This window comes from Lepidochelys olivacea, assembly GCF_965140295.1.
Source record: "Lepidochelys olivacea isolate rLepOli2 genome assembly, chromosome: 2".
Lineage (NCBI taxonomy): Eukaryota > Metazoa > Chordata > Testudines > Cheloniidae > Lepidochelys > Lepidochelys olivacea.
The window spans coordinates 156,877,992-156,890,393 of record NC_140412.1 but is presented as its reverse complement, the minus strand read 5'-3'; the positions used below and the strand labels follow the sequence as shown (position 1 = coordinate 156,890,393).

Genomic DNA, 12,402 nt, shown 5'->3' with positions numbered 1-12,402 from the left:
AATTAAAAATTAGCAATTCCACACCACTTCTATCATTGTCAATCCAGTGTGCTTCTTTACAGAAAATAACTTACCGTGACACTCTCTCTCAGTTTTGGCTCCTCTTCTATCACTAGTTTGTGTTTTTGGACAGTTTTTGCATGCAGTCTGCCCGTACTTCTTATTATAGGATCCAGATGCACAGAGAATACATGTGGTATCATATCTTGCACTGAATCGACCCGGTGGGCATGTTACTATTTAAAAAAAAATGTACAATAGAGTAAAAATGGATTTTAATAAACACACATTAGGTTGTTTTACTTGAATAATTTTAATTATTGGCCTGTATAAGAGGAAATAATGTTTGTCCTTTGCCAACAAAAGGCCTGGTGAACTTGGCCTTTTAAAGCAAAGCTGGTTTTCAGTGATAAAAAGTCATCTAAAGTTCAAATTTACTTTAGATAGAGGGAAGAAAGAAAGAAATCACTGAGATTGAAGCTAAGTGTGGAAGGTTTCCACCTTAAAGGAGACCTGCAAAGAGGAAAAAAAAACAGGTTTAGTCCTTTTTTTCCACCTTGGTTTGATGTCTAAACAAGACCTAAACAGATTTTTGTTGTTTAATAACTGGAAGAGTAAGGAGGGAAAGAGAGGAGATTGGGAATGGCTCTCAGTCTTTAGTTGAAGACATGGGGCTGAGAATCTTTAGCAGTCTTTCTTTGAACTCTTTTAGGTATTTGAGTTAGGTTCAATAGGATTTTCAGAAAACAAACCCCACTGACTTTTTTAAATAATCTTAATAGAAATCAGTTCCCCTCCCAATTAATCAGATTACAATGTCATCATAATACTAGCTCACTGTTTATTAATAGCATGTTCTTTAGAAAATGGTAGGTAAGACTGTTTCCTCTGTTTAAAAAAAAGAAAGCAAAACTCAGTTCTAGCCTTCTTTATACGTTATAAAAATAGGAAAAATTCAAAAACATGCCCCCCCCACTTTTACATGTCACCTTTAAAGAATGATCATGTCAAATGTATGTTTTGACAAATTTAACCTAAGGTGCCCCGCTCCTAGCTGCTGAAACCCAGTGACAAGCCCCAAATACCCAAATCCTCTCAGGTCCCTCCAGTGATGAGGAAATTAGTGACAATGATGTGAAATACTTGGCGAGAGTACTGGGTAGATATTGGGGGAAAGTATTTGTGAACACTTTTGCAAAATCTGAATCACACATCTATTTGCCCACGTTCACATCCTTTCCTGTCTGATTTTCATGAGCAAAGTTCTGTTCATACAAGTGTTCATGGAAAACATATTTCAGACCTGTACCTGAGACTTACTTAAGCAAAACACTAAAGGTATTTTGTGATGGAATGAAATTAAGGATTAGATTATCCACTCAGGAAACATAAAAAATACCACGAGATTTAGGGACCCAGTTGCACCACTGGAATAGCAAATTCTAGGTATCTAATAATAGAATGCCATGAACAATATGTGAGCAATCCATAGGTTGAAATTTGGTTACCTAAACTATTTATTGAACAATTGTAAATAAGAACATATTGTTAAAGTCTTGATTTATTCAGTGGATAGATAAACAAAAAAGGGCTAAATTAATCAAGAACTGCAACCCATTCAGCCATTTGCAATATGGCTGACCTACATCACAAAGAATTTATAAGAATACTTTTCTATTACTGAATATTTTTTAAAAAGACTTTGAAGCTTAGGCTCTCTTTGTGTGGAAGAACATGTATTTTATCCTGTCAGTTTGTCTGTTCAGCTCCTCTATAGAGTGTGCTACCTCAAGAATTCCAGAAAAGTGTGGGGTCACAGTATTAATGTTTTTTATCAGTTCCGTCTCTTCTTTTTCCTGAGAAGGCTCCATTGGGTTCATATCTCCACTCCCCCTTAACTGTTCCAATATTTTTAACATAGTTGGAAATGTTACACTACTTACATATGCATCTTCCAACCACAGAAGTTTCTGTAATTTTCCTGTTCAATGAGGCTGTTAACACTCCACACTGCAGTCCACATTAATGTCTTGTTAGCTTTCTCTGCTCCCCAAAATGGAGAAATGTTGTTCCACTTTACACAGTACCGTCCTTTCTGTCTAGGGCTTGTCTTATCTGCAGTATTAACTTTGGCTTTTAACCTGGGTGTTACCTCTTATCTGGCTCCCATCCACACAGAACAATCCTCACTCACTTTACACCTGGGCCAGCTGGCCCAGCCTGAGTGCTGCTTACACTTGGGCTAGAAATCTGCCCACTTTGCAGTGTAGACCCAAGATAAACACTTGCGTGCTGATAGTCCTTCAGTGCCTTTGCACAATTCCCTGTGTGCCCAGAAGGACAGACAAGTTCTCCCACAATTTTCTGGGAAAGAATCAAAGCTGCCCATCTTACTGCAGTGCTAAGAACCATGGAATATGCCCCCCAGAAATCCTAGCACCTCACACAATGAGTACAGCACCAGTCAAGTGGATGCACTTGAATATGGCTGTGTAGTGTGGCTGCCCCGTACCTAAGCTAGGACAAGCCGAGTGCTCACACATGAGTGCCAATAACTGAGTTAACCTGAAAGTGAAGACATACACTTAAAGGCTTTTCAAAATATGCTCTATTAAAGGTTTCTTTCTAGTTTTGAGCATATGGAGTCTGCTCTGTGTCCTGGTCAGCCTGCCTTAGAATCAAACTCAAATCCTCTCCTGTTTCATTTTTAAAAAAAAATGAGTTTGGTGCACATGGACAGTGCCAGATTTATAGTCCCAGGGCTTGTCCACCTGAGGATAAAAAGTGTATTTTCAAAACTCATTAGTTAATACATTTTAAAACCCCAGTAATCTGTGTCTTAATATATTAGCTGATTCTGTTGTAAGCTAGGCTTTCTATAGGGCTCACCAGGACCAACTAACACGGGTCACAACACAACTTTCCCTGTCTACACTAGAGTCTTAAAACATTATAGTTAATGCAGTTACAAAAAAAAAAAAATATCCTAGGGTGGACAAGGCCCGGAGACTGAAGATCTCTGTTTATACCACAGCCTTGAACCCTGGTATATGTAAACATACTGCTAATTATTAGGATGTCTTCCATTTGCAGGATGGGACTGACAACACTATATTTTTCTTGAGGCAAGTAATCAGATATTATTTTCCAAACACGCCTTGGACACTCACCACAGCATCCTGGACACAGTGTACTGTTGTTTATATTTTTACCAAATCCTGGTTTGCAGTGATCCACCTTCTTACCAGTAAGGGAGCCAGAAATATAATGTATCTGGTGAATGTGATCTGATTCAGTATTTTGGACTTCAAAGAATTGTTTAATCCTAGTGTATGCCTAGAAGTAAAAAAAAAAAAAAAAAAAAAGGCAACAAGAAGAAATAAATTATTCAGATTCAAATCATGAGACATCTAGCGTGACAGCACAGGAACATACGAGAGAGCAAAATGCCTCCTTCCACCTGCACTGGATATCGGAGTGGGAGGAGAAATAGGCTCTGCGGAACTGCTGAGCCCTCCTGCCTTTGCATAGGTGGGTTGGAGGGGGCAGAATGGGACCAGGACTGGGCGGAGCCATGGCTCCGTACACCTCCACCCCCAGTGCACCGGCCAACATATCTCCAGTCATTCAATGGGGAATGTATGCTGTACCAGGTACAGCTCGACACAGTTTTGTCTTCCCTTGGAGCAGAAGGGGAACCAGGAGGGAAGATACTTTGGATCAGCACAAGAACACATTGCCTCTTATTCTGGGCTCACAGCAAAGCCATAACTGAGCCCAACATTATCATCACATGGCACAAACACAAGGTTTGAACAGTCTTTAAAAAAGTATAAGAGAATCTTAAAGACTATCACCGGGGTAACATCAGACAGCCTAGGGGACAAGGCTTCCGAGAAACATGAGGAAATATGTCCTTTCTGAAATAACTGTCAGGACCCGACCCCTTCCCCACCCCCCCCAAAAAAAAAAAAGGCTTTTGGACTAAGCAGAAGAAAAATTCCTTGAGCTATTGGCAGGCTATTGTCTGTCTTTTCTTCATGGGATCAATTCCATTCTTCCTGGACCCTGGCATTCAATTTCCTAGTATTCTTGTTTGTTGCATGTATGTGAACTCGGAACAGTTATGTGGACCACTTGTCAGACTCCTGCTCCACTGGGTCAGCTTAAGGGCAAACGTGGCTAGGGAGGAAGGGGTCGTTACTAGTAGCAGCAGCATACTGCACATCACATCACACCGCACATACAGTTTTGAAAATCTGTACAATCAGCTGAGAAAGAAAAAAAATGAATGGCTGATCATATCCTGTGAGTACACACTTCATGAATGTAATTGTGTGCCAGTTCCTAGAAGGAAAAAAATGAATGGGTACACACAGAATGTTGATTACAGTGCAGAAGATCAGGCTGACTCTAACTTTGGCTAATCAGCATGTCGCGTTCTGAAGGAGCTACAGCTGTGCTTGACGCAGTGAATTTCTGCTAGACAAATGCATGGCTATCCAAGAATGCAACACACAGTACCAGGTGTATATGGACATCATCCTGCACCTGTCACATACAGTGGCCCAGTTGTTGGAGTCCTATTTCAGAGATACCATGTCTACTGTCTTGCCCAGGAGAGGTGGACATGGCCATTCAATACAAGAAATTGATGACTGGTTTCACCTTTATTTGCATGTAGAAAGAAGAGAAAAGTATAATGGTACTCCAGAGAAGAACATATTATGAGGCTCAGAGATATAATGGGACAGGAGGTGGTAAAGAGCATGATTATTCAGCAGGGCAGTAGTGAATCAATCAGTTTATACTGTAAAGGTATATTTTAAAAAAAATTAATAGAACACTTGGAAAAGGTGCCAAAATGACAGCCCTGGAGACTGAAGGCCTCTGATTATTCGAAAAATGGGCACCAGCAGTGCTTCAAGCTTGTCTCTGAGGAGCCAGTTCTAGGGTAAGAAGGCAGGTCGATCTTCATGCCTAACTGATTCTTGGTTTTCCTGTTGATTTTTAACAACAGGGGTGCCAATTAACGCCAACTGTGACTATGGTTGCCACCAAGCATTTTGGTTTGCCAACAAAAGAGTGAGAACAATTTCCCTGCATGTGGCCCGTGTCTTTCTTCAGAAATACAGCACCTAGCAAAGTGTTTAGGGGGCTTATTGTTGGATGTGATGTTAGAATGAATCAGTCTATGAAAAAGCACCAAACTATAAAGTGCCATTGTTTCAAACTCTCACAGAAGTACCTCAGATTCCCTATTAAATGCAATACTAATGCAGTAAGCGTCCTTTTCTATCTATCATGACTTTTAATATAACCATAGTGTGAGAAAACTGTGATCAAGAATCAATGCTTCAAAATATGACATTTTTATTATTTTCTTAATAAAATAGTTGTACCTTTTTGATGTAATTGGTGGAATTTTCACATTTTGAACTTTTACAGGACTCTGCAAATGCCAGTGCAAAAGGAAAAACTGCAAATTAACAGAGAAAGAATGATATTTAATATTTTAATTTGAATGTTTTACATTAATATGAGAGGGGTCTAAAAGGTTGTGATCTATTTGAAATTCTGAAAGCTTATAGGGCTGGTAGAGAGTGGGAGTGGGGGGAGGTGTAATTAAAATGTCTCAAAAAAATCAGCTTTTTGTCATTTTTATCCCCACTCTAGTTGCTTGGTAATGGTCATCAAGCACGGAATCAAGAATAGATGCCATAATTAATTTTAACAGGTAAGGTAGCTAAGGAGACTAGACATATATATACAGAAGTATAACACAGGCAGTTACTCTAAGCTAGTAGTTTCCATTTTAAAGTTGATTTCGGATGAAAAAAAATAATCAGTAGCAGAAAACATTATGATTTTGGTCTAAAACTTAACTTCCTGCAGGATGAAGAAAGAGTCCTCCCACCCCACCTGCATGTTGAAGCTTTGTACACGTGACTCACTGCAAGTACAAATGTTTTCACTTTGTTCTGAATCACCATTCCCAAAGGCAGGATACCAGAATGAACACAGTATGGCCTGCTCTAGTATGGAAACTTTTGGAGCAATGTAAATCTATTATTTTGGAATCCCTCATTTAACTTCAGAATGTGAACAGACTGTGACAGCAGATCTGAATCCCCTATCTCTGTATCATCATGTTGACCTTTTTCCCCAAATGAGTGGATCAGTAACCAAATACAGCTGAGTTCATCCAACATTTCTTATTTAATCTATCCATTCTATGTATTTATAATATGGTCATCACCACTGTATAGCATCTAGGCGCAGACAGATAATCATATAATTAATTTGAAATTGCAGATATAAGCTTTCTTGACCTGTGTCCATTGATAAATGTTCCCAATTGCTTTAACTTATTTAATGAAGAAGCAGTCAAAATCTCTATTTAATTTAGAACTGTTATTTGAATATGCATGAGAGATCTCACACAAAAAATGAACAAATTAAAAAACAACAAACCATCCATATGTTGATTGATTCTTTGTTTACATGATGCTTGAAATAATGGAGGGGGGGACAAAGATTTTTTTACTCCCTTGTAAAATAAATACAAATTATTCTAGGTGAGTAATTCAAGTAGAAGTTTTTAATGTTGATATATATTATACTAGAACTAATATTTCCAATATAAAAAAGTTTTCTGAATCCATCTTCTTTTGGCTATCCAGCCTCTGTGGGTTAGGTTTACTTCTTTTTATGTTCAGCATTTTTTTATTTTTTGTACATAAAATTACCAAAAATCAAGGTAGATAGCTCCTATGATTTTAGTTCATGGTGTAAAAGCTGATCCTTATACATTGGAATTAATTGTCTAACCCCCTATCTAAATTAATCTAAGGTATTTCTGGAGAACCTATTACCACAGCATCTGGGCTAAACCTCAAACTAGACTCTAAAGACTGAAGTTAACGTATTTATGACCTGATGGTGTACTTTGAAATCACTGGGGAATCTTGATATTGATTTCAATGGGAGCAGAATCAGAATCAAAAGAACTAACTGTTGAGTTGTGAAAATCGAGGGCAAACGAGATACTTCTCAGAGTATATGATCTATAGTTTTTGACATGGGAACACAGATGCCAAAACATATTTTACCACAAATATCATGTATTGTTTTTCTTTCTTTGCTATATGTAAATCATGCAACATTTCCTCATGTATGTCATTTGTAAGTAACAGAATATTTAATTAATAGAAAAATATATATCTTACCTACAAACTGAAATGTAAGTTTGTGTGTTAGCATCGCCATAGTATCTGTAGCTGCATGGCATTGAGAGTTCCACTGCCGGATCTCACATTGAAGATCACGGATTAAGTTCTCCATATTTTCTAATAGTTGTTTTTCAAATGAAGTGACTACATTGGTTTCACAGGTTTCTGTTTTGAATTCAGATGATAGATGTATACTTTTCCCTGGCTTATGATATACTATAAAAATGAAAATGCTCTGTCAATTATATAAACTTTCTATTTTATCTAATCTATATATCTCCTTCTAATTAGCTATATATATATCTCCATGTATTAAGATACCAGGATTGTCATTCTGTGTGTCACTCTGAAGCCCAGAATGTCTGTTGAGTCACTGTCAAACGATGGAAACAGCTACAAACATGGCTGAGAGCTCTTTTTATTCAAAATATCACCAAGTTCAATTATCATGGGGATTTGTGCTCCATTAGGATCCAACTGTTAAATTCTCAGCCATTCTGACTTTATGAATTACACCTGTATGACAGCAAAGCATGTATCTCTGCCTTGCCAAGAGTCCTAGAACACTGTGAGATCAGAGGTAATTCAACCAATCACCCTCCTTTCTCTACAGCTAATTTGCATGCAACAATTTCATCAGCTGTATGAAAGAGGCTGCACAGATGGTGGATTGCTTGGCCCAGCTGCCACACCCATGTGACAGCATGGGCTTTCAGCTACTAGTAATATATAGTACTTGACACCATAGTAGCTAAGCTAAGTTTTGGTATCTTCTTGTTATGTATTCCTGATCATTTGTTTGATAGTAGTCAAAAAAGTATTAAATGGGGGGGAAACACCCTAGAATTAATGTAATGAAATGATACTGCTGCAAAAACCAAACACTAAAAAGTCTGGAAATCTTAGAAACTAAGGTTGCTCTGGTAATGGAAGGGCAATCACATTCTATCTATTTTATGGTCTACAATGAGAAGAAAGTAATAATTTAAAGTTGTATAGTCAGCAAGTGAAACAGGAATAGAAAATAACCATATGAGTAACACAGATATGTTAACATTGCCTGAGCAACTTAAACTTTTGGAATGTCCTAACTTTTGAGCACTTGCTCTCACAGCGTTAATGCTCAGTATTCACTCCAGTTGGTGAGCAATTGGCTTGGTTACCTTCCTACAATACTGCTGTCTGCAGACATAGACTCTCACAGATGAGATGGAGCAAGGCAACAACAGCATGCGTGTAGCAACTGGAGTATTAAAAAAAATTTATCATTTCATTTTATTCAGTAGTTAAGATGTAATGTATGAATAGTGAATCAGTCTAAACCAGACCCTAACAGAAACAGCTTTGGCTAGCTCACACATTTGCACCTGTTCTTTAACTAGGGACATTAGTGTTCCTTTTCATCTCAATAGTTATATTACTAATTTTTTATCTTAGAGATTTTGGTTTTTACTATCCTAGTTTCTCCAAAGACATATCAACAAGATTTAGTGACTTTGGGAAGCTTAATATAGTCCGACAATACTTATGCACTAAACTAGATGCACCTATACAGTTTGACTTATCCTCTCCTTTACTTTGCTTGTAATAAATTAAACAAGAACTAATATCCAGATTATAAAGCATTCATTCTTTACATATTTTCTTTGTTATACTGTAAACTTATTCCCCTAGAGGATCTGTTGGTAGTCCATGTTTGTCAGTCAAGAGCATTTCACTTTGTCCTTTGGGCATACTGTCCCTGTTCAACAGTTGTATGCAGGATCCAGCTCTCAGTTTGCTGACGTTGCAAAATACTGAAGCTGACTATCTCAGTAACAATGTTTAAAGTTGATAGTGTCAGATTCTTACTGTGTTATCTATTACCAAAGTGAAAGTATAAAGCACTTTAAGTTAAGTAAACCTAAATGGGAATTGCTAAGTGCTCAGCACTTCTGAAAATCAAGCCACTTATTAAATAATAATAACCTATTGTCTAACAGTTTTCATCCATAGACCTTAAAAGTATTTTACAAAAGGTAATTATTCCCATTTTACTGGTGGAGACATTGAAGCATGGAGAAATAAACTGACTTGCCCCAAAATCACACAGCAGGTCAGTGGAAGAGACAAGAATATAACCCATATCTCCTGACTCCTAAGTCAGTGCCCTAATCAATCGACCACACTGCCTACCTAAATCAGGATTTAGAAGCTTCCCTGTAGCATCCACTTTTAAAATCTTGGATGTTATTTGTGACATCATGATGCTAATCTCAAGGACTATGTATACCCTCTCCATCCAAGTACATTTTTAATAATTTCTACAGTGTCTAAACCGCAGCTACTATGCCACAAAAAGAAAAGGAGTACTTGTGGCACCTTAGAGACTAACCAATTTATTTGAGCATAAGCTTTCGTGAGCTACAGCATGAAGTGAGCTGTAGCTCACGAAAGCTTATGCTCAAATAAATTGGTTAGTCTCTAAGGTGCCACAAGTACTCCTTTTCTTTTTGCGAATACAAACTAACACGGCTGTTACTCTGATACTATGCCACAGTTATCTTGAAAGGAATATTGTAGTTTACATTCCAGGTATTTTAATGGTCTTGATCCTGTGAAGCTGCAATGGGACTGGGACAATGGGACTGACTGCACTGGGACTTGAGACGCTCAGCACCTTGCACAAGGTGTTCAGCTCAGACCTTATGTTTGTGTTCCATGAGAACTGTTGTATTAAATTTCCATTTGAAGGTAGTGGATGTTTTCCTGCAATTAAATGCAAACATACACAGGGACTGCTTGGAAAAAGGTTTATCCTGGCAGATTTGTGAGCAAATCATTCTGTATATTTTGAAATAAAACTGGAATCCAAATGTACAATTGAGTCATGCATGGATCAAGATAGTATCCATGGTACTGTTCCCTTCATGTGTCCACCAGGTGGCAGTGCAGCATTAGTTTAGTTACCCCTTGAGCTGCTTTGAATTTGGAAGCACAGGGATTTTATATTCCAATTTTTTCATTCTGTAGATACACACTAGGAAACACTCAACATCAGTATAATTTAGGATGTAATAATTTAATATGCAGGCATATCATTTAAAATACCAATCAATATTATGTACCTCCCTTGCAGTTTTGTCATCTTGGACATGAAACTTCAGATTTCAACCCAACAGTCCCAGTAGCTCATTCCTCCCTTGACAGATATGTTCCATAATAACAATAAAACGGTCAACACAAAGGGTCAAACTTGGAGGGGAGAGGGGAGAACTGAGCTTTTACAGAAGCTGATCTGAGACTATGGAACGTCCTTCTAGAAGAAGTGAGAATGATCATAGACCTCCTTGCCCTTGGAACAAAAGCACAAAAAACACTTCTTTAGCCTTGCTTTCCTACAACAATAGCCAAGAAAAGACAGACAGAGGAAGAGAAACTCACACACTTCTTAAAAAATTCTAGAAACCTCCTGTAAGTAGGGAGAAATCTAGTGTACTTGTTAGATACTAAGTGCCTCTCCATACTTTTCTAACCAGTTCAGTTTAATCATAATGAGTTCAGATATTTCAAATCAAGCAAATTTTGAATACAAATAAAATAATTGAGACTCCATCTCCAACTTTGTCTGAAGTTCCCCTCAAATTCTCTTGCTTTCCATGAAACCATTCTAATATCTCCCAACTTCGGGCCTGTGAACAAGCACTCCTCCCATACATTTAAACAAGTCTCTGAGTCACTAACTGTGTCCTTCAGAGGCACCTGGCTCCGGGGCTTTCAGGAGCCATGGCAGTTACTCTATACCTCAGTAGCACTACAAGCCAATCTCACTCTGGTATAAACCCTTTATACTCCAGCGTGTATCATGTACCTCTTCAGCTACAAAGTGCACAAGATTTGAATGGCTCTGGAGCTTTACAGTCAGAAAAAAATTATGCATTATGAGGTTCATGCAACCAAGAGGGAGTTTCCAGTGGTGAATTTATTTGTGACAAGTTTGCTTCGCCAGTGTTGTAAGGACACTTCACAATTCCTTTTTTGTAATCATTTCCTTTTCAAGGTGTACTAGAAATAATTAGCCACATGTATACCATGTAAGCAGAGAAATAACTATCTCTGTACATAATTTTATGTTTTTTCTCTAAGCAGTCTCCTTAAAGCGTACTTCTACACAATTTAAATGTTTAGGTACTTTTATGGCATTATGCTTCCAGATCATTTGAATATTCATGTATTTTAATAACAAACCTGAAATGAACGCTATAGTAAAAACCAGCATTTGAGTAAAAGCATTTCAAAAATAAAAACAATAAAGCTTCACTTACCATAGACCATGAAACGGATTTCTGTTGTCACATGTTTATTGTTATGTACATAGATGACATTGCAAATGTAACTTCCAGAGTCACTTCCATGAATATTATAAATTTCCAGGCTACCGTCATCAGTTAAAACAAATCTTTGTGATTCTAGAAATAAAAAATTACAATAAAATATTTTAAAATTAATAATGATATAAAGTAACTAATGGTGTTACCATAGTTGAAGTCTTCTGTATGGTTGGATTGTACCATTCTTTTCATCAGCCACCTCTAATGTAGAGGACACATAAGAAAGTAAAACAGTTATGCTTGCTCTGTTGGCTCCAGTGCATCACATTGATGATGTGTGAAAAATGGTCCAATCCCCACACTCCATTTTTCTCAAAACATAAATGATGTTAATAAATAGCTAAGGAGGAAAGGATAAGCAGATGGTGGGATATGTGAACAAATAATCTGGAGAACTCTAAATATGATAGAATTTTTCTTTACTTGGGGTTTACTACACAGATTCCACTATTTAGTGAATACAAACCAATAATATAATTAAATGAAAGTAGGGTATTCTGTTAGATACAAAATAAATAATTATAAATAATAATAATTAATATTCAGCTTTTAGGCTCAGGATATGTCTATACAGCAGTCATGGGGTATAGTCACAGTTTAAGTAGACATACCCAAGCTAGCTTCAGTTTAGCTAGTTTGTGTACTGGAGTAGTGAAACTGTGGCCAGCGCACACTTCAGCAAGGGCAAGCCCTGTGAGTAACTACCCAGGGTTCCAGGCAAGCTTGTGCAGCCCTCACTGAAATGCATGCTGCTAGTCAGATTAAAGTTATGTATGTATGTCTACTCGAGCTGCAGTCGC

At 37.6% G+C, this 12,402-nt stretch overlaps 1 protein-coding gene across 1 annotated transcript in view; it reads right to left on the bottom strand.

Moving 5' to 3' along the window:
* LOC311516172 (zona pellucida-binding protein 1-like) overlaps positions 1-12,402 on the bottom strand; it is a 46,770-nt gene that overhangs the window by 18,183 nt on the left and 16,185 nt on the right. Inside the window, exons 4-8 of the mRNA XM_084619926.1 lie at positions 11,537-11,680; positions 7,230-7,448; positions 5,403-5,479; positions 3,171-3,336; positions 75-236 (exon numbers count right to left, since the gene is read on the bottom strand). Of these exons, the coding sequence (XP_084476052.1) occupies positions 75-236; positions 3,171-3,336; positions 5,403-5,479; positions 7,230-7,448; positions 11,537-11,680 (768 nt within the window). The remainder of the gene's footprint in view (positions 1-74; positions 237-3,170; positions 3,337-5,402; positions 5,480-7,229; positions 7,449-11,536; positions 11,681-12,402) is intronic.